This window comes from Toxotes jaculatrix, chromosome 19 (genome assembly GCF_017976425.1).
Source record: "Toxotes jaculatrix isolate fToxJac2 chromosome 19, fToxJac2.pri, whole genome shotgun sequence".
Lineage (NCBI taxonomy): Eukaryota > Metazoa > Chordata > Actinopteri > Toxotidae > Toxotes > Toxotes jaculatrix.
This window is the reverse complement of record NC_054412.1, coordinates 7,420,576-7,442,536: the sequence shown is the minus strand read 5'-3', so window position 1 is coordinate 7,442,536 and position 21,961 is coordinate 7,420,576. Positions and strand designations below refer to the sequence as shown.

The 21,961-nt window shown below is 41.2% G+C and overlaps 3 protein-coding genes and 1 long non-coding RNA gene across 6 annotated transcripts in view; 2 read left to right on the top strand and 2 right to left on the bottom strand.

Annotated features, from left to right (window-relative positions):
• Positions 1-455: 455 nt before the first annotated feature.
• On the bottom strand, positions 456-1,278 carry ripply2 (ripply transcriptional repressor 2). Its single transcript, XM_041064725.1, has 3 exons — positions 1,043-1,278; positions 879-943; positions 456-773 (listed from the first exon to the last, which is right to left on the bottom strand). Exons 1-3 carry the CDS (start codon positions 1,160-1,162, stop codon positions 611-613), a joined length of 348 nt encoding a protein of 115 aa, XP_040920659.1. The 5' UTR covers positions 1,163-1,278; the 3' UTR covers positions 456-610.
• Positions 1,279-5,212: 3,934 nt separating this feature from the next.
• LOC121199962 overlaps positions 5,213-21,961 on the bottom strand; it is a 16,935-nt gene continuing 186 nt past the window's right edge. Inside the window, exons 2-4 of the long non-coding RNA XR_005896480.1 lie at positions 19,207-19,460; positions 18,955-19,107; positions 5,213-5,765 (exon numbers count right to left, since the gene is read on the bottom strand). This is a non-coding gene — a long non-coding RNA (uncharacterized LOC121199962). The remainder of the gene's footprint in view (positions 5,766-18,954; positions 19,108-19,206; positions 19,461-21,961) is intronic.
• On the top strand, positions 9,647-12,181 carry LOC121199961 (melanocortin-2 receptor accessory protein 2A-like). Its single transcript, XM_041064985.1, has 3 exons — positions 9,647-9,764; positions 10,340-10,439; positions 11,120-12,181. Exons 1-3 carry the CDS (start codon positions 9,647-9,649, stop codon positions 11,607-11,609), a joined length of 708 nt encoding a protein of 235 aa, XP_040920919.1. The 3' UTR covers positions 11,610-12,181.
• LOC121199958 (beta/gamma crystallin domain-containing protein 1-like) overlaps positions 17,475-21,961 on the top strand; it is a 23,134-nt gene continuing 18,647 nt past the window's right edge. Inside the window, exons 1-3 of one of the 3 annotated variants that reach the window (XM_041064983.1) lie at positions 19,390-19,585; positions 19,769-19,840; positions 20,122-21,548. In XM_041064983.1, coding sequence (XP_040920917.1) covers positions 19,793-19,840; positions 20,122-21,548 — 1,475 coding nt within the window. In that variant the 5' untranslated portion in view covers positions 19,390-19,585; positions 19,769-19,792. Of the gene's footprint in view, positions 17,522-19,389; positions 19,586-19,768; positions 19,841-20,121; positions 21,549-21,961 lie in introns of those variants that run through there. The other 2 variants (XM_041064981.1, XM_041064982.1) reach the window with 2 other exon arrangements.

Sequence of the window (21,961 nt, the reverse complement as noted above, 5' to 3'; positions counted from 1 at the left end):
ACATGCGGATGTGTCAGTTATGCAAAGTTTATAAACTTCTAATAAATAAACTAAGCCCGGGAGACTCAATAGAGTGTTCTCATAATGTGTGTGTACGCTCCAGATTGTAATTATCAGGATTACTGCGTTAGTGTTTTATACAGTGGAGATGCCAGAATATTACCAAAGCAACCTCAGAGACACGTTATGCGCTTAGTCAAAGTAAATCTGGCGACTTTGCGCGAAGACAAAGTCGCCAAAGTCGCCAGATTTCAGAATTCAGTTCCTCTGGGTCAGTGAACCCTGTTTGGAACTTCATTTCACATGTGCACATATTTCTCCAAATTGCTTTTTTTGATTTCGACAAGATAAACCACAGGCAAAAGTCTTAATATAAACACACAAATAAGCCCCTGACAACGACATTCATTGAATGTATTTTATTTCAATGCTCAACAAAATACAAAAGAGGTAGAAATGTTAAAGGAATAACTTAAGCATTTACATTCTTGTTTGGAATAGTAACGAAAAGGATCTATTTACATATATTTACAAGAATAATTTAAGAGAAATATATATATATTATCACATTAGGCAACAATTTGTCTTCAAAGGCTCCAAAGGATGATGTTCAGTTCAGCTCCTTTTCCATCTCCTCCTCTTCATCATCGCTGTCATCATCGCTGCTGGAGTCCTCATAGGGGCAGATTGTCGCTTGGACCGGATAGTTGCGCAGGAGCATTTCAGCATCCTGGTACAGGTAATCGAAGCATCTGGATTTTGGCCAGTACAACCTTCAAACAAAGAAAAATGAATGAATCAGCGACACATGCAAAAAGTAACAGCCCACATTTAAAAAAAAACGGGAGTGATTAAGTAATGAACAAAACTCTACTTACTTCACTGGGTGAATGATCTGAGGAGTTTTGGGGTGCTTTCCATCAGAAATGTCTCCAGGCACGGACTGAAAGTTAAAACAAAGCGAACTCGTTAGACTTTTTATCCTTTAAGCAACGTGTGTCTGAATTTAAAGACTTGAAGACTTACAGTTAACTAAACTCACCTTCTGCGCGCCAGTTTTCTCCTCTTTTCCAGTCCACGGTCTCCACAAATTGGACTGCTGGGTAGTATTGTTTCCATTAAAAACAGAAGTTAATCCACTGTTGGTAGCGAAAGTCTCCATGGTTCCTTGTAGTAGTCGGTCCTGCGTAAAGTCCTCAGAGGATGTGCGACTGAAAGCAGGAACCTCCTATTTATCAGGGCCCAGGCAGCCGGTGCCAAATTGCGCTTTGACGCGTCCCCAAGTGTTTCCATGCGCCACGATGGTGAGGTGTGAAGTCACACTTCAGCAAACTCCCAACATTTGGTCACTTTCTACTTTCTTTCTTAATTTTGAATGTAGATTAAAAACATTTTCTCCTTACAGCCTGGTCTGTTTGTTTGAGACAAAGATTACCGTTTAACGCGATCTTTGATTAGATGTTAAATGGTCATTAGACGTACCCACTTTCCCTATCGTCACTCTTGTTAAGGGTCTCTGAAAATGCGCAGGTATCGTTTTAGTCTAACAGGTACCATCATTTTTAATTAGATTTAAAAGCAATGGATGGAGTAATGGTTCAGTTTGGTCTATTAAAAAAGAATAGCCGATAAAAACTCGTTGAACTCTTGAACCCCTTCACCTTTCAGTATCTGTCTGTGTAGCCATTTGGGTGTGAGGTGTGAAGAAACACGTGCCTTACTGTCATTGCCTGCTGAGGGGTTGTTGGAGAAAGGCTCGTGTGAGGGGGTTGACACGCGTCAGCCATTTATGCATACAACAGCAGGGGAGGTAACAGCTACACCTCAGCAGATGCATGCAAGCTTGAATGCACCACATTGCCATAAAGGAGGAAACCTCATAAAACAGTGTTACGCAAATCTTATAGGAGCGCCGCTTTTTCATTCTTTTATCCTTCTATTCGACCGGCTTATTAGGTGTCTATTCTTCTACTGAATTAATTAGTCCCCTTCATTCATTTAAGCAAGTGATCAGTTTCCCCCCAACGCACCGGTAGGGGGCAGTGTGGGGCTACATGATGGGAACAGTGTAATATTTGACACTGATTGATCTGTTTTAATACCTTTCTGCCCAAAAATGCAGAACAAGTAGCTGTCTGAGAGGACAGTGGACTGCAGATAGACACTGTTGTCAGCTGATTTCATTCAAAGCTAAAAGGTGGCACATTTGTAAGTATCACTTGCTAAAATATGGTAGGCCTGGGGGTGAGGGTGTCTGTGTTTAAAGGTGAAATAGGCACAACCAGCATTGAATTTCTTTGGCCACCAGCTCCATCCGCATCACAACACTCCTCTCCAGGGAACAAGCAGTCAGAGCTTGGCACTAATAAGGTCTGCACAGACCCCCCCCCCCCCCGCCCCCTCTCTCTCTCTCTCTCAGTCCCTTTTTTTCTGCTCTGGAGCTAATTAGACTCACCATGCTCTGCTTCTGGCTTCTTTTGTGTTTGTGTGTTATTCACGACTTTGCTATACTTTCAAATATAAAGGCAAAAATAAATAGACACATTACATGCGCTTGCTGTTCATACACGTGCATAAACATGACCTTTGCCATTATGTTCACAAAGCGGGAAGATTAATGCAGTACTAAGAGATTTTTACCATACAATGTAGTCAAAATAGGTCAGCATATTAAGCGTTTTATGTTTTGTCTTCAGTATGGGTCATTAAAAAGGTCAACCTGTATGCTTTGAATATTGCAGTGATAACAGTGAATCAAAGAAGGAACAGTAAATGTGAAATCTCTGGCACCTCTCAGTGAAGCAAAACTGAAATTCCCTGCCAAGACCAAACAAACACAAAAAAAACACACACAGTCCTCCACCACACACACACACACACACACACACACACACACACACACACACACACACACACACACACACACACACACACACACACACACACACACGTGTAAGAATGAACAAAATATTAAAGTCTCTCATCATGGTGGTAATTCAGGAAAAAGCTATCATCCTTCATTGGCTTACCCCATTAAGCATAAATAAGCAACAAAGGATGAGATGGAGATAAAGAGAAGCAGATGAGCTGCTGACGGGTTTTTACGATTTGGGTTGTACAGTGAAAAAGCTGCAGCCCGACAATAGGGAAAAGTCTGTTATATTTCAGATATCCTATGCTTTTTCTTCCGACTGAAAGTCTGAATTTGCCTGACTGAAAAGTTCACCACTTGCTATTTACCAAGGCCCCTTTTTATAGTTTTTCCTGACACAAGCCCTATCTTCTCTATTGGTCCGCTTTTTTCTTTTTTGCTAGCTTATTATTCATAGGTCACATTATCTCTTTTTTTGTTCCAAGTCATTTACACTTCTCTTTTACAAAGACTCTCAGTACTTGTCTACAAAAAAATTCCCTCTCCATGGCAACAGTCAACCACAAATAACATCATTTTTTGATAATCCATTCAGTAAAGCGTTACCTTTTTTATTTTTCCTATTAGACAATCACTTCAAATTACATATTTAAATGCCCTCCTAAATTAACGTGTGTTCGTACTTTAGCCATCAGCTGTGAGAGTCAAGTTTTTCTTTGCACCCGACTGCAATAAAGCATGTAATCATGTTCTATTTTCATGGTCCCCAAGGTCCTGTTTCCCATCAGTATGAGTAGCTTCAGTCGCCAATTTTTTTTTTTTTTTTTTTTTTTTTGTATGTGTGTGTGTGTTTACATTTGCACTCAACCCAATGTTGTGACACTGAATGGAAAACATGCTCCAACTCTAGCAATACTTTTAGGGTTTGTTTATGTTGATATTGTCCTTGGAGTTCACTGGGCAGCCTAAACATACTAGAAGATTTCTCTCCATGAGATAAATCTAAAAGAAAACCTTCTTTGATGAAATCTTTAATGAACGCAGAACATGAGTGAAAATGTTTTCAAACCGACTGTAAACTGTTAGCATTCCAGGGAGTGTTAGTCATATGTTAATTTAGAAGAGAACTTGAGATGTTTATGCTCTTCTTCTCTCCTCCCTGCATTCACACTGGAACTGCTTCCACCAAACACACAGCAGCTGGTGAGTCACGCAGTTGCAAATGGGAAACTCCTTTTTATCTTTATTTGACAGAACTTGGAGGATTTACCAAAAGAATGGGGAAGCAGTCAGAACAATCATACAAATTGGAAAACAAGCTTTTTCGGTGCCTTACAAAATTTTAAATCAGTACTCAATCTCCAATCTCTCCAAACTCATCTCAGTTGGGGACTGTGCAGGCTCAGGGATGCCTGGATTTTATTCAGTCTGTTTGAAGGTTATTAATATTACATAAACTTACAGTCTAACACAGGAGAATACAAATCGGAAGAGTCTAGGAGACTACTGTTGTCTGTAGTTTTAAAGCTGAATTCAGAATTGCTTTGTCAGCCTGGATTTATACTTGAAAAGTTAAGCTGGTGCAATCTGATTTAGTTTTTTCCTTTTTTCCTTTGCATAGACACACTGATCCAAAGTGCCTATAACCTGGCAGTGTCCTTGTCATTAGTCTACAGCTACAAAACAGGAAGGGAACAGGTAAGTTCTGTATGAATATTATTGTTGATTTTTATGTGTTTTAAAGGCCCATGTATTGATGGGCATTTAAAATATAGCCTAAGCAAATTAGATTAAGTTAGAAATGCTGTGCTATACATGTGTCCCTATACAAATCCGCATGAAATAAAGTAATAAATAACTGTACCCAGGGAACTGTACAAACAGTGAATGCAGCTGTTTTTTTAAGTCCTTGCATTCTGGTCATGCAAGACAGTTTGTTAAATGTATTCCAGGGCACAGTGAAGTTGACCTTTGCTGTCCTCACAGCTGTGAGTAGTGCTCAGGCTCAAGGTTACTTCTAGTTTAACAAGGACAACTATGCAACAACAGGAGGAAGGATAGTGGAGTCTTGATTCATTTAGGAAAGACAAGATGCCTCAGGACAATCTGATGACATCTTCCTGCTTCCAGCTTGCATGCAAAGCTTAACTTTATTCTCTTATTCTTTCATTCATTTCTTTTTTTAAGGGAAAAAAGTTTTAAAGGTGCAAACAGGGCTTTTTAGAGGTGCATCACCATCTAATCAGTAAAGAGCTGTTTGTGTTAAATTTTCGCTACTCATCTCAAAATCCATTTCATGTGATTCACACTGCAAGGCAGATTTACCAAACATCATGATCTCCTCTCACCAGAGGCAATCATGTGTAGATCACGCATAAGAACTAATTTCATACAAACCTGAGCTTCTACTGAAACAGACCCACAATGTATAACTCCCATCCTCTTTCACAATACTGATGGTAAGATACTGTATAGTTATTTGCATTCTGAGGAGGACATCTCTTGTTTGAATTATCGTTACAGAATAGCCAATGATCAATGATCACCAAGGCACAGGGCGTAGAAGGGTAGTTAGTAACAGCAGACGTGTGGAAAAAAATAGATCGGTGTGCTGTGGCAGCTTAATCAACCCGATTTAGCACTCAAATCCTCAGCCTCCAGGAGCTGTAATTCAATAAGCGTATGGCACATAATCATTTAAGATTAGATACAAAGTTTTGCAGTTGTTTTTATGTGATGTCTTGGTGAATTCATGACAGTGCTTGTTTATATGGCTTTCTATGAGCTTTGAGTTATGTTCTGAGAATGGCTATGCAGAAGGTCAGGCTGATCCAGATCCTGGTTTAATTGAAGTCCCGAGTGTTCCCTTGGAAACCATCTGTCGTGGTAAAAACTGCACGGGGAGTAGAAGCAGACAGGATTCAGAGAAAAATATGAGAAAAAAATACTGTAAATTCAACCATAAAGCATGAAACAATAAATTAAATAAATCTGAAACTAAAAGGCTACGCCATGATAAAGCTTTGTTAATTTGGCTTTTAGCTGGAGAAAAACATGGAGCTACAATATTTCAGCACTTGCAGTGTATTAGTTCACAGTTTATTCAATTTATCTTGTTTCCAATTTTTTAAATTTTTTTTCTGAATGCATTCTTCTTAATGACAATCTCTTGTGCTATTCTCTCTCTTTTGTTAATTACTATATTTTTTTTGTTTTTTTCTTTCTCCATCATCTTTATTTCAATCACTGACCTGCTACCATGGAGAGCAAATACTTAAATCTCAAAGAAAGGGTCAAGATGACAGTGTGCTGTCTTTTCCGTCTTCTGCACTAGGATTAACTTACTTGGCTGCTCAGCCTAAAAATAAAGTAAAATAATAATATAATAATAATACATTTATCTCAACAACGTAAGAATTATACTGTGCACGTAGCAATAATACTGATGTTGAACCTATGAATATTTCATATTATCTATTTGGGAGTCTTCAGTGTTTCTGTCTCCACTTCACAAATGGAGAGATTCAGAGCAGTCGGGGCAGTGGGTGCTAGCAACTTGAAAGCGAGAGCAGATTTGTGATCAGAATGTTTAAGGGGAAAATGGGCAAATGAAGAAGAAAGTAAATAAGCAATGGTGGAAAAATGTACTGGCCTGTAGAAGTGCTGGACGTGCACAGCCTATTGATGAATGAGTGTTGTGAAGAAATCTCACAACTTAACTGGAAGATATAATGTGTCAGTGTCAGTCATACAGATGTCAGTCAGTATATGCCTTCTACCTTCTACCTGCAGTGGTGAGTCAGAGAGTGCAGCACCAAGTGGTCAGGGTCATTTACATGCATTGGAGGTCTGCAGCCTCCACAGAGGAGGTTGGAGTCTCACATCAGTTTGTGTTTCAAGAAAGGTCAGCGATGGGTTATACTGAACATCACATACCGATGATACAGGAAGGCAATAGGTTGCAATAGGTTTTTAAACACACAGGATTCATCAAATCATCAATCCTTACATACAATGTGTCCCCAGCTACCCACAATGCCCGCCGCCCGTCCCTTCTGTCGCGGTCTTGCTTTATACAACACAGTATGGCTCCCCAGCTACCCACAATGCCCGCCGCCCGTCCCTTCTGTCGCGGTCTTGCTTTACATAACACAGTATGGCTCCCCAGCTACCCACAATGCCCGCCGCCCGTCCCCTCTGTCGCGGTCTTGCTTTATACAACACAGTATGGCTCCCCAGCTACCCACAATGCCCGCCACAGGGGAAAATTCATTTTGGTGGAGCATCAGTGAATGAATGGATGCCTGAAGTAGATCAGCTTAAGAGGTACTTCAAAAATTAAAGTAATGCAGGACTACTAATGAAGTCTGTCGCTTGAGTGAAGATTTATCAAAGGATGAAAAGGGGACATTTAGTGATGTGGTGTTTTAGAGTTTTAATATGCATTTCCTGCTTCCAAATTCTGCTCAGTGCAAGTAATTTTAAAGTCATTCGTTATGTTTGCTTTGTTTAGACCCTTTCAAGTACCTTTTGCCTCACTAAAAAGGCAGATGGTCAGTCTATTCAGACATGCACTTGGTGGGTGGCAAATTATAAACATTGTACTTTCACAAAACTCACCATGGCATAGCTTAGATGTTGCCACTGAATGCTCAAATGGATTTGGATTGACCCTCACCAGCATGTCAGCATCAGTAAAATGTTATTTGAACATTTCATTAAAGATACACTGGCCGAATTACAGTGCTCACTTATTGGGTCAAGACAAAACTTTGTAGTCTCCACTTATGTCCACTTATTTCTTGTCCCCAGCTTAATGAAAAAAGAAATAATGATTCCTAAATCTCCTTAGTCTGTCATGTTTTAATATGTTGATCATAGGTTTGTAGAAAACGTCGTGGTTGTGATCAGAGATAGCCACTACCACTCAAAAATTTGGGATCACTTGCAAATTTCTTGGTTTTTCAAAGAAAAACACATTTTCATGCAATTCACAAACAATTTTATCCATTTCACAAACCATTTTATCAATTTCACAAACAAAATTAATCAGATGATTTTCAAAAAGAATGATCTACATTTTTGCATAGAGTCCTATTATCAGCAACTGTCAGTCTTCTGCATCAATCTCCTGTTTGGCTGCTAATTGAAGTTAATCACTTTATAAGGCTAACTGATTAGAAATCCTTTTGCAATTGTGTTGCACAGCTGAAAACCGTTGTACTAATTCGATGGGCGGGGTTAGGAAGTGACGCCATAGAGGGGCGGGACTTATGCCACGTGGTGGGGGGTGCGGGTTCGGGAGGGGGGGGGGTCATAAATTAGGGGTCATAAATCACCCTTTTGACACAAGGGTGTACCCTTATTCTCTCACTCCATTAAATGCACGGTGCCCCTCGGTGATGGGCCTTGGAAAAAACCCATTCAGACGGCACAGATGAGGCTGGGGTGTGTGTGTGTGTGTATTTATATGTAATGAATCTATATGTCTTATCTATATCTAACATTATTTAGAATTATATATCTATATAACTATCTATATAACTCTTTATCTATATCTATCTAATGTATATATTATATATATATTGCTCTATCTACACTGATTCTCCAAAAATACACTATCAACACTACTAACTCTCAAAACACCTAACAACCGCAACAAACCGACCTATAATTCAAATGACCGCCACTATACAGAGCTATCCTATCTCTGAACACACTTGATCCCGCCACGTGATTCACATGACAAACCGAACCAACCAGGTGATTCCTATGAGGGCCGAAGCTCACCTGCTTCAAACGTCAGTAACCAAACCACACCTTGGCACAGTGGTTCAATATAACTGCCTCATGAGCTACCGCGTATGTGTCGGAGCCTCGGGTGTCAGAGGACCGTGAGTAGGGACGACTCCCACACTCTTCCAACCTAACCACCACCCTGAGTCAGGGTGCCGTTTGTACATGCATATGCTGGAGGTGCATGCTGAGAGATGGGGACGACGCCAAATTGCCAATTCCCCACACAGTAATGTGATAGATAATAGAAAACAGCTTAGCGGCGCAGATGATTTTTTTTTTTAACGTAGTTGTGCCGCCCACCCATGTGATGCCGCCCCGGGCGGCTTCCCGGTTCGCCGTGCCAAAAACCGCCACTGCTTACTTCTCATATAAAAGCCACCCTCCTGGAAATTTAGTCAAGATCTTTCTTTTATGTGATGAATTAAGTACCTGGTTTGAACACATATAGCCCCTTCTCAAGAATAATCAGCTGCACTGGAAACACCTCCTCATGTATTCGAGGTAATTACTATGTTATCCCCCAACACCAGATTCAGTTACTGGTTAAAATGAGCGTTTTTTTTTTTTTTTTTTTTTTTTTTTGCAGTGTGATCTCATTATCCAAGGGAGTGAATGAGCCACCAGTATAGAGGATGCTGGATAAAGGTGAATGCGCACTGAGGCAGCTGCCTCGCTTGCAGAACTAACACGATGAGTTTTTGCGTAGCGGTAAAGCGATGGATTTCCCTGCTCTCTATCACCTTTTCGGCACATTTTTAAATTCAAGAATACGGACATAAAATCTGAAGAGTTGCTTACGGAATCCCCAAATTCACAGGCTGCTGACTTGTTTTCAGCGACAGAGAGGTTTCACGTCCCTGGAGATTGTGGTTTGTAAACTTTGTGCGTACGGCAACCTTAACCGTTGAAATCACTTCCTTGCTGGATTGATTTTGTTTATTTTCTTTTGTCAGGGTTACATCAAAGCGGTTTGAAATGTCCGACTTCCACAACCGGAGCCAAACCAGCGCACGTCGCAGTGACTACGTCTGGCAGTATGAATATTATGACGACGAGGAGCCCGTGTCTTTTGAGGGACTCAAAGCGCACAGATGTAAGCTGAATCCAGCTGCATTTTAATGACTGAGACAACCTTGCATTGCACTTACTGCTTTTCACTTTATGCAGCGTGCGTGCTGCTCGCGCCTCTCCGTGTATGCCAGTGCATGTGTGCATGAAATATCTGTGTGTCAGCAAACAAGGTTACTCATCTTTACGACTGTTAATTATGATTCATTACCCCCGGCACTTTTCATTCCTTGCATTATGTTCATTGCCTCAGCAGCGGTGACAGGCTGCCTGCTTCTCAATAAACAGATGATCTGGCAGCAATATTTCATGCAGCACCTGCACAGGCGTTTTACACTCCAGTTGTAATGAACAAGCCGCTTAATGAGACCAAAAATATGACCATCAGCACACATAAGCGCACAAGCAGGCAGCTGCCGTCTTCTTCTAATTGCATTTTACAAATATTAAATGCTCACTTTGTCTGAGTAATGGAAGATTTAGCTATTTGAGAGGGGGCCCCTGAGACAAATGAACCGGGGGCCTGAGGGAGGAGGGGAAGGTCAGTCATTAAAACAATGTACTGTAATAAGATTTTTTTTTTCTTCTCTGACATTTCAGACTCCATCGTCATCGGGTTCTGGGTAGGACTTGCTGTGTTTGTCATTTTCATGTTCTTTGTTCTCACGCTGCTCACAAAGACTGGAGCACCACATCAAGAGTGAGTATATAATAGTCGACCATAGACCATGTTTCCTTTCACTTTCACATCTGACCCCAAGGAGACCATTTCAGCACCAAGGAGAGCTCAAGCAATTCTGCTCTGGCACTTCTCATCTCAGAGATGAAGCAGCTTTCATGTCTGAGGGTGAACTCACGAGATGTGCAAAAGCATAGAGAGACAGGGCTGTAATGAGTTCCACTGGTGCTTTTGCTATTTCAGACAGTTGATTTTCTTGTACGGCATATACAGAGGTTGCTATTGTGTGCATGATGGTATTGTGCATTTGTGAAAAGCTGATATTTGACTTGGAGATGACCTTCATGTGGCCGCATGTCAAGTGAAAATGAGCAGTGGAAATTGGAGAGGAATCACTTCTATAAGGTCAGACTGAGAATGGCACAGAGGTTAATCCTAGGTGAAATAGGGGACTTATTAACTGACAGTATATCATTTTCCCCCTGTTCGTTTTTCAGAAAAAAAAGGTGCTGGAATAATTTTTAGTATTAATTTCCAGACAGAGAAAATTGTGAGAACGAGGTAAAAAAAAAAGACAAGAAACATTGAGTCATTTTAAATGTTTGGTTAGAGCTATATTCAGGACAAAATTGACAACAAAAGCCCCTCGCAGGCTTTTTCTGGGACAATCACACTCTGAATCTTTCTTTCTTTCCTAACAGAAACCCAGACTCTGCTGAAAAGCGCCATCGACCAGGGAGCTGTCTGGTAGACATTGATGGTCCCCAGGATGAAAATGACAAAGCCTTTTCTCGTCCATTGCTGGCGGAGCCCCGCTCATATTTTCATTTCTACATCAACGAGGAGGATCAGCGTCAGGGGAAACAAAAACCAGAAGACAAGAGAATGGGAAAGCATACCGGGGCTGGGGGCCAGCAGGGGACCTGCGGCCGGCCCAAAGGTATCGGCCCCTCAGTGATGGATGATATGGAAGAGGACGCTGAGGAAGCTGGGGTACACCACCCGCTCAAGGGCCTAATAGAGGAGAGTAAGGCAGACAGAGAGTGTGCCTTCCTGTCCCACTTCAACATCCCTAATTTTGTGAACTTGGACCACAGCTCAACACTGGGAGAGGATGATCTGCTTTACGAACCATCCGTCATACTGGAGCACCAGTCTCACACTCAGGATGCTCACTGTGACATCCATTAAGGCTTTTACTACAAAGAGATGACAGGCATGGACACAATGGTATCATTATATTATTTGCTTTCTTTTCACAGGTTCCATTTATAACTTGACAGGAGGGAAACACACTCACCTGCTACACATCTACCTGTTTTCCAATAAAGCTTCTGCTTATTGGCTTTTCAACAAGAATACATTCAGATCAGCGACCAAGAGGGCACAAAGAATGGCCCACAACTCCATATTAAGTGGACCTCGCAGTAATAAAATGACATTTCATCCAGAAGATAAAATTGCTTTGCAAATGGTACCTGTTACTTTGAGTACACAGATCCTCTGCACAGGATGTGGCTGTACTGTACGCGGACACGATGTCAGATAAAGCGGACCAAAAGTCAACAGGGAGCGATGCTTTGTATAATTCATTGAGCTATTATTCCCTTTGGACAGTGGACATTATCTCTCCAACAAGACACAAATGGCAGTCGGCGTGCCAACCAGATTTAATGCATAGAATTAAAATATTTTTGCTCTGAGATGAAAAGCCCTCCGTTAGAAAAGGTGAAGTGTATTTTAAGTGTGTAATTAGTAGCACAAAAATTAAACATATCATTGTTCTTTTACAAGGTAGGTATAACCTGAGACCTTGGATGATAATGTGATATAACACTTTTTGTAGTCAGAATTCTGTTAAACTTAGAAGTGCTGAATGTTGATTGCCAAAATAAAACCTAAAGGGCTTTGGAAATCAACTCAACAATTGTGTGGTGTAGCATTTGTTACACAATGGTTATCGAATAAGCTCAAACTCAGATTTACAATTTCCCCAAGCTGTGTCAGAGGCAATTACAGTAAACAAAAACTTAAAGCTGCACTGATCATTGTTTTCAAAATTACGACAGATCAAATGACAAACCAACACTGAATCCTCACCCGAGCCTGCAGCACCCGTCAACCAAACCAAACTAAACGGACAATGGAAACTGGACTTAAGAATTACTCCAAATGAATGCCAATGTTAGAATGTTATGTTATTGTCATATCAACTCTAAAAAGTGATAATATGTCAGTGCTGTGTTCATAAGTTGTTGCACTGCTGATAAGCAGGCAAAAAAGTCAATGAATGCAGGTTTAGGTTAAGTAATATCTTTGGAGTCTTCACATATTTTCTTTCACCATGGTACCACAGCAGAATATATATTTTATTCTGATATAAACACAGTGAAAAGAACAAATTACCATTATTATTGCAACTGTACTTAAATGTATTTCTAATATCTTGGCGTCTGGGGAGATCTGAAAGAACAGTTCACTCATAATACAAACACTTGCTGAGGAGCACTACCCTCTTGTCTGTCTTTATTCATGTATAAATCTCTTTTCCAGTCAAAACAAATTAAAATGATTTTGAGTAATATCAGGTGATGATTATGCAAAGGAACACTGCTAGCTACTGTTGTCACTTACCAGCAAATGCACAAGCTGTGTATATTTGGCTGGCGGAAGGATGTGCTGGGAATGCCAGAGAATCTATCAACATTAACGCAGCCCTGACTTCACCGAATCTTTCAGATCTTGACACACAGTCCATTAATTCGTTTCCCAACGTGCGAGGGAAATAAATGTTCAAACACTCCACCAAACAGTCCTCTGTCCACTGCCGACATACCTCATGTTTGGTGAAAGGTAGGCAGCGGTCAGGACCAGGCTGAACAACTGTGATTAGTTTTTTTGCCCAGAACAGTTTGCAGGAAAGGCTTTTGCAACTTAGTCAGTGTTTTTGTTTTTTTGCTCTACCAAGCTTACCAGCAGGGAAATATTATTCTTTAATTACATGAGTGCATTATCACATTCTTACATGAAGCAATTCATTATTCTCTGACCAATGAAATATCATGGTAGCTGTCATGGGAAATAGTCCTAGAAACTGGTTATATAACTTGCATGTTATTAAACAAGCCCTGCAAAATGTTATTTCTTCCCTTTTTCTTTCTTTCCACTTACAAAGCCCAGAATGCCATACACAGCACAAACATCTCATCATCATTGATCATTAAACTGTCACTTTACCAGCACAGTTGAGTATTTAATGCACAGAAGTGTTGCTCAGAACCACTTGTGACACCAGTGAAGGATAGAAAACTGCTCCTTAGATTTTAGAGCTCAGTCAGGTGCAGTTAGCGCTGTATTAGCGCCAGCAGAGTTCAGACTGTCAAGAGTTGTGTAGGCAGCAGGTTAATATCTGAGGTTCATCCACAAGCAGACTTTCTGGCTAAAACACAGTCAGAGAGATGTTTAAGTGTTTGCAGGATTGCCTCCTCTGGTGGGTGAGTTACCCTTAAAATAAAGCTCAGAGACCGGTGTGACCTGAGAGGAGACCTGCGCGTAGCACTGCAGAAAGGACACACAAACAATTGCTCTCACCACATGAAATTTGTCATTCCCTTATTTCTGAGTGGCAGAACTTCAAAATACAATAATTTACACATCATGGGGGATGGTTGCTGTGGTGATGTAGGACTAAATGGCTTGGGTATGAGGGAGAGAACAGCAGTGAATCACATTCTTATTTATCTTCTGAATGAGGGGGTGTTTAGTCAAACTGTGTCCACTGTGCAATCCCAAAGACAAGAAAGCTGACAGGCCATTTGCATGGAAAACACATCGCAGAGAAAACCCACTGTACAGTACATCTCCATCTGTCTAACTCATTTTGCAAACTCCACGTGTAAAAACATGTCAGTAATGTAGCTCTCATCACCATCTCATGTGGCCTCATTTAATTGTGTTCGCAACCAGTCTATCAAACACCTGATGTGCCTTTAATATAAAAAATGCAGGAAGGGCTCGCTAGTTCTGAACTATCTATCTTCCAATTCTACTTTTGACTGTGGAGGTTGGCCTCCAAGGGTGTAGTGAGAATCAACAACCAGTGGGTGGGGCAGTGGAGTTACAGCAACATGCATGGAGTCTGCCATTCTGGACTCTGCTTCCTAAATTCCCCTAGGCGGTCTCTCTAGGCCTTCTGGTTGACAGTTGGTGAGTTGCAATGACGCTTCAACAAATGAGCAGCAATGGGGGAGCGACTGAGGGAGAATAGCAAGCAGGGAGGAAGGAAAACATTGGTATTTTGTCGACGCATTTGGTGGGTGTTAAAAAGAAATGCCAGTCAAAAATGTAATTACATATTCAGTTGCAAGAAGACAAGACGCAACATATTTTATGGCATTCATGCACAGGCTGCCATGATATGAGAAACGACAATGTTATACAATATTTACAAAGGCCCGTCTTCACAAATCCCCAGTTTCAAGAATAAGCACTAAAGAAGAGGTCACATATATGACTCAGGCAAATTTAATAAACCACATTGAAAGTCAAGACATTATTTTTGGGGCTTACCTGTTTAAGAGTCTTGGCTAAAGGTCACCTAAACTACTAAGATAACTGCTGGTTATGTCTTGTCTGAGAATTAGAGCACATTTCTTTTCCAGCACTTCATCAGTGGTGGCGAAAGGTCTGAGTTAACAGATGTACAACATAGATATATGCTCTGATAGGCACTGCAGATGACTCATTGCACCAAACCAACCATATAAGACTCAAAGTCTCTTCAGCTCCCTGCATTACAGAGACTACAGCTGAGTGGTTAATAGCATGTAAGAGAGAAATCTGGGCTATTTGTTTCAGATAAAAAGATTAGTGGTCTTAAACTCATCAGACTAGGTCTAAAGTATTTTTTTTCTTATTAGTAATTCTTTTAATAATAATGAAAAAAGATCAATTGTTGCACTGAAGAGCATTTTCTGTATCTTACCTAACTGTTTTGCTATGATTGGAATGTCACTATTTTTCTCTGGTAAATGTGCAGTGTCTGTGATACATCTATATCCTTGTTATAAGACCAAGAGCTACCAATGGTCACACTTCATAGTCAGACCTTTTCCCCATAGTTATCATTCTAATGTTTAGTCACACTAAACACAAATTCTAAATTGGGCACTTATTCTGTCCAAACCATTCAACACAGTTAAAATTTCTAAACTTGACAAAAGAAAACTCCTCAGATGTTTCAGATACATGGGACCAATCTTCAAGAGCCTTCCTGTGGTTCAAGCCTCAGGGATAAGCTTAAAATTTATTCTTATTCTAACTTCAAAAGACTGTTAGTCTGGTCCCAGCAGCCTGGCAATTCAAATCCGAATCTCATGCCAAGCAAGCAAAATCTGGGTGGATGCAGAGAAAAGAGTAACTCTTTTCTCTCCCCTCAGAAGCAAAGAAGCAGCTGTTTACACACACCACCAGTGGAGCTGCTCACTGCAACAAAAAGAGACCGCTAGTGTAATGAGCAGCTGCCAGGTAAGCATGTCTGTATCTGTATGAGTGTGACACAGGGCAGTGCTGAAAAGGATTCTTGGCACACACTGTAAAACTCTTCCCTGGATGAACCAGTGCCTGTGACTCATCCCCACACTCATTTGCATTGCCAGTGTATAACAAGCTCTTGAACTAATCCTTTCAGTCCAGGTCAATTAGTGAAGCCAGTGGAGGTGAAGAGACATTAAATTGTGCTCTATTTTTCTTAACATGTCTGTATTTTTCCCCTCAAATTACTGTTTAATTAGTCCCAAACCAGTAAAACTACTAAGTGGCATAATTTTCATATCCTCCTGAGACCCGGCAATTCATTTTTGAGTCTGAGACCCCTAGGTCGAGTATCATTTATTGAATCTATCTCAATCATACTGTCCTTTTAAGTGGACATTCTGGGCTTTCTTGTGATGCCTTAGTTGTAGGGTTGTGGCCAACACAGCAAATGCACTGTCTTTTCAAAGCCCTGTGCAGATGAAATAAATGAAACCGCGTTGCAGTGGGCCTGGGCTGGGTGGCCAACATGGGTTAGCTGCTTGGTATGTTGAAAATGCATGAAATCCAAAACACTCAGATCAAATTTCTTTCTCTTTAAGTAAAAATGATAAGTTTGAAAAGATATCACAAGTGACAAAACCCTGTCAAATGATCAGCATTATGTTAATGAGAGAAAAAAACTGTGTAAGGTGATGTGTGAATTTTTCATGGGGTGTAGAATGAAACAGGTTTCAGTTTCTGTAACACATTAATAAGTCATAGGAAAGAGACAGACACAGAGGGGGAATGCATTTGCATGTATTTGTAAATGTAATGCATGACCCAGGTGTGTTCAGTGTGCACCTTGTATGTCTGTGTTAATAAAAGGGTTTGAGGTGAAATAATAGCCCCTACTGTTGGTTTTAAAGGTCCTGAGTTCAGATAAAGGTTCTGTGGGGGGTGGGCTGTAAAAGATGAGGACGATACTGGTTAGAGAAGGCATTTGATCATTTCACTGACATTTTAACTCCCACTTCTTTTTTTTTTTTTTTTTTTAATCCATAATTAGACTAATCCATCCAAAAGAATACGCATAGTCTTTTATTAGAGGGGCAACATCTGGCAATATCCAGCATCCGTTCAGGACAAAAGTTATGATCTGTATGTGTTCTGGCTTTGTTTGTGGCCCTGACTCGCAGTTGCACAATAAACCACCATAGCTGGCTGCTGTGTCACGATGCTTAAAGCCTCGGGGTGTGTTAGCTACCTGGCCCGGGCAGATTCCACCTGTGCCTCAGCCCTCATTACCATGGGAAAAAAATAACACTTCTAAAGCAACATTCACAATGACATCTAAGGCGCGCTACAACAGTTAGTTTTGATATTTTGTAGTTTTAGACCGCACTAAATATTAATTAGGCCGTGCGGTGTATGCTCCCCTGTTCTATCTGAGGAGGGACAGGTTACCTCAGAGAGGCGGCGGCGCACTGAAAGACTTCATTCTTATGAGGGCTTTTTTTTCCTTTTTTGCAGCGGGCTGCATTTGACCGGTTTATTCCCAAGACAGTCGAGAGGACTCTGCAATCATGGTAAGATCTCGCTCTGTCTCTGGCGACGTGCTTGTAAAGAAATGAACTCGGGGATTGTGGGATTCTCGGTCGATAGACTGGACTGTCTGGATTATGTTGCAGGCTAAAGCTTCAGGGGGAACTGTTTGTTCTGGTTTTACATTTTGTGTAGAAGCCTGTTAGACCTTCATCAGGTTAATGGAAAAGCTTTTCAAATTAATGAGAGAAATGTTATCCTTATAACTGTTTTCTTTAATGTAAACACTTCAGGCTATATTGCTAGAAAACATCTGGGGGAAAAGGGCGTTATGAAAATAGCCCATAATAATTTAGACTAAACATGGCCGTTATATGTCTAAAATAATATCCAACAACAATGGGTACATTATTGTTTTTTTTTAATAACCACTAATTACTACGGGCACTCCCCCACCTACAGGCAGGGTGGATTGTGTGTCAAAATAAGAAGTGGAAAAATATAAGCCAAAGCTTATGATCTCTGTCTGACAAAGGAACTGGTCCTTTATCGGTTTTTCTTTTTTCAGCAAATTTTTCTTTGAACAGTGACTATTTACCCAGACAGAAGTAGTCAAAGAGTTAAGTTCCTCGACTTAGCAGCATGGAAAGACTGACTTGAGCTGCCCGCCAAATGAAACAAGGGCACGCAGATCTGGAAAACCGAAAAGTGAATTCAACAGGCTCAGTAACCCACACACTGAGTGCGTCATTTCCCCTGGAAAACTTTGTTTGGACGCGGCCTTCTTGATGCCTTCAAGTGCTAAAATGAATGTCGGAATTTTAAGCTGAACACAAACCATCTACCCGGACATGGTGATTCAGCAAATAGATTTGGCCAGCAGTAGTGTCATTTTACTCGAGCAGAGTCGTGGTGTTTAACTGTCCACACCTGTTTAATCAGTCCGTTTGATACATGATATGGACAATGGGTTTATTTTGAACCCGCTTGGAGAATGAAGGGTTTGTCCTGAATTTGGACCTGGGTGCTCTGAAACTTACCAGCATTTTTGAGGAAAGCTACAATAGCAAACTTGGACTCACTTGTCCTGATGTCTAACAAGTGTCCCACATATCTGACAGGCAAATTGCATTTTAAAACTTGTGCCAAGCTGTGATACGTCAATGCTTGGGTATCACATCCCCATTGCTATTCACTGTTTATACTTAGTGTTGCATAATCCTATTTCAGTGTTGTTTGTACTAAAGAGATTAAATTTAATCATTAAATCGAATGGGCTATGTCAAACCCTTTGTTTGTGCCACCAGAACAACACATAGATATACAGAGACATCAAGATACATGATTTATTAATAGATATGTATTAATAGATATGTATTGGCAACAACCCCCCATATGGAATGTGCATATAAATACATGTAGCTACACCACGTTATTTGTGTTTCAGACATGTGAGCAATTGTAAAGTAACTCATACCTTAAATTTTCAGTAGTTGGGAGATGACTTGACAGGCTAGTGTCATGGCAGTGTACTGGTGGCAGCCTGTTGCAGTAGTATTTTTGTACTTTGTGTCCCAAACGCCTCCATTATGCTCCAGTTGTTCCAACCAATCTAGGCTACATACTCCCTCTGATATAACAAAAAAAAAATGACAGTGCAAGCAGAGAATGTAACTATTTTAACGTTTTAAAATACTATTTTATAGGTTACAATAAAAACCATATTTACCTAGGGTCTAAAAGTTGGCCATCAGCCAGACTACTATCAGCAAAACGAAACTGCGGTCAGGTGCTTGACGTGGGAAAATCACTTGTTGACTAACCGGCTCCACAGTGGCACTCGTGTCAGAGGTTTACGAGGAGCACTTGAAGGCATCCTTTTACGACTGGACTGCTTGCGCTCCGCTGGAGGCACAGAACTTCAACAGCACGCATATCACCGATGCCACAGTCTACCGCAGTCCTGTAGTTGTGGATGCTTTGCTGGATGCGAGAAGGAGTAAACACACCATGTTCATCCGTTAGACATGCATCTTAGTGCTGATCTTAATCTGTACAAACTACATGTTGGAGGGGGGCGAAAAGTTTTCTTCTATGTCTAATTAAGGGTGAGTTGATTTTTTTTAAATTACAGCCAAAAAGTATTGCTCTCAAGTACAGAGTTATGGATGGAGTTATGGATCGATCTTTCACTTTGCTAAAGCAGGATCTTTTATGGTGAACTTCTGCTCTTTCACACTGCTATTGTTTATCCTGGTGGAATGATTTTGTTTTTGTTTTATGCTCTGTAGGAGTTTTTGTTGTAAGCCAAAATCATGTTCACAACCTACATAAAGAGTCTGAATGATATGGTATTTTCTACGGTAAGCTTACAGGTTATACGCACTCCTGCATGTCTTTGCTATGCTGAGAGATGCATGGCCATACTAAAAAATGTCTATGAACAAACAACCCCTACTTATATTTAGCTTGGATCCCAAGCCTGCACTCCCTTCCTTTGTTCATAGACTTGCACTACCATGTGTAACTACTGTCACTTTATCTGAGGTTTGCGCATATTCAGATTGAAATATGCATGTTTATTGAATGGCAGCTGCACGTGCAAGCAGACATTTATGTGAGTTATTTCTCTGCTTTACTTTAGTCTGAGAGCCCCGAGGAGCAGCCAAGTACTGGGGTCTTGGGTCGTATTGGGAGCTGGTTCTCGCCATGGAAGGGAAAGAGTCCAAAGAGTCCTACTGAAAATGTTTCCCCAACTAGTGATCAGGCTCTTAAATCAGAGGGAGACGAGGAAAGTGAGGAGTCTGTGAGACCCCAGGCTGGGGAACAACAGTTGGAGGAGGAGAAGGAACACAGCTCCAATCCCAATCCACTTGGTCTCTCCAGAGACAGTTTTCTCTGTGAAGAGAAGGACGCCACGCAGTCTGCCCACAGACACGGCTCCGTTGTGAGCAGCACTGAGACAGGAGAAGGAGGTCCAAAAGAGGAGGAGTTTGTGGAGTGCAGGAAGAGGAGAGCAGGGCAGGGCAAGGAGAGGGAGGAGAGCAGCAACGGTACTTCAGCGAGCGGGAATCCTGACAAGAATGCCAGTCATCTGACACATCAGTCTCCCTCTTCTAAACTGGGAGTGGTATGGGACTCTGACCAGGCCCACACCCAGCCTCAGGCCCAGAGACAAGCACAGGCCCAGGCGGGCAAGAGACTCCGTGTGTACCTGGAAGAGACCAGTGTGATTCACTGCGGCCCAGACACTTGTGCTGGACAGGAAGTTGTCCGCACTGAAGTCACAAAAAATCTACAGGTCCTCCCAAAGGCAAAGTCATCTCCAAGTTCTGACTTTTCAAAGGGCTCAAATTCAGCAAGTGCAGAGAACAAAAGGACAAATGTTAGGCCTGTGGTTGGGGCACAGAGTTATTACAGTGCTCTAGTGGGAGTGTCACTGAAATCACACAAAGACTCACAGTTAGAGACTGAACCTGATAAAGAACAAACAGAGGCGGACAGCATGGGGCGTAAAAATGCAGCCAGAAGGAAATACAGGAAGAACTCTCAGGGAGATGGAGGGAACAGCCCCCAGGAAAAAATGCCTCCTAATGCTCAACCTGTCTCAGAGGGATTCCCTCCATCAGATAACTCAGTGACCAGTCCTCAGGGCAAAAGTCCAAAAACTCACACTGGAGAGTCGTTGGTAAACTCCTCCTCCAAGCACAACCCCACCTCTCAGGCCTCACCTGAAGGAGGGGAAAGTGAGACTTCCTGTCCTGATACGGTCAAGAAATTGGACAACTTCCAGGATTCAGACTCAGTCACTGCAGACACTCCGGAGTGTGTGGTTGATGGGGGTGCAGACATGGAGGACGATGACAGCCTTTACAAAGTAGAAAGGAAGACAGAGACACCAGAGTCCAAACGCAGGAGTATTAAGGTTTCTCGGAGTGAGCTGAAGCTCTTTACAAAGTATGTGCCTTTGAAGCCTGTGCAAAGTCCAGTGGAAGACAACCAGGATTATAAATCAGCGATAAAGAGTACCAAAGGAGAAAAGGATGAGCCCAAAACAGAGACTGATGCAAGGTAAGATAAAGTTGAAAGTCCAAGTGAATGGATAAAATTTATAATGAAATACTTATCTGTTGGAATAAGTGTTTAATTATACAACTAGTCCACCTCAAACGTTGGCAAATATTTTAATCTACCCACCAAGCTTTTGTCAACCACAACACTGCTGTCAAAACAGGGAATGTGTGTTAACTGCTATGGGTGGAATATCACAGGTGTATCCACAATGATACAGTGGCATGAGTAACAACACAAAGTCCATCCCTATGCTTCAAGATTAGCCCTGTAAAGTACAGATCAGATTAAAGAATAAGGTCAGATAAAATTTATAAAATCACCTAAAGATAAAAAAAAAACATGTCTCTGGCAGACAGCATGATGTATATTGAGGCAGGTGTATAATACGTGAGTTAAAATTGACTTTACAT

What these genes read in the sequence shown, in the direction of transcription:
- LOC121199961 (XM_041064985.1), top strand. Translation starts at nt 9,647, where the DNA reads ATGTCCGACTTCCACAACCGGAGCCAAACCAGCGCACGTCGCAGTGAC. An exon ending in GGGACTCAAAGCGCACAGAT is followed by an intron (nt 9,765 to 10,339) that starts GTAAGCTGAATC and finishes CTGACATTTCAG; the next exon opens with ACTCCATCGTCATCGGGTTC. An exon ending in ACTGGAGCACCACATCAAGA is followed by an intron (nt 10,440 to 11,119) that starts GTGAGTATATAA and finishes CTTTCCTAACAG; the next exon opens with AAACCCAGACTCTGCTGAAA.
- ripply2 (XM_041064725.1), bottom strand. Translation starts at nt 1,162, where the DNA reads ATGGAGACTTTCGCTACCAACAGTGGATTAACTTCTGTTTTTAATGGA. An exon ending in AGAAAACTGGCGCGCAGAAG is followed by an intron (nt 944 to 1,042) that starts GTGAGTTTAGTT and finishes TTTAACTTTCAG; the next exon opens with TCCGTGCCTGGAGACATTTC. An exon ending in CAGATCATTCACCCAGTGAA is followed by an intron (nt 774 to 878) that starts GTAAGTAGAGTT and finishes CTTTGTTTGAAG; the next exon opens with GTTGTACTGGCCAAAATCCA.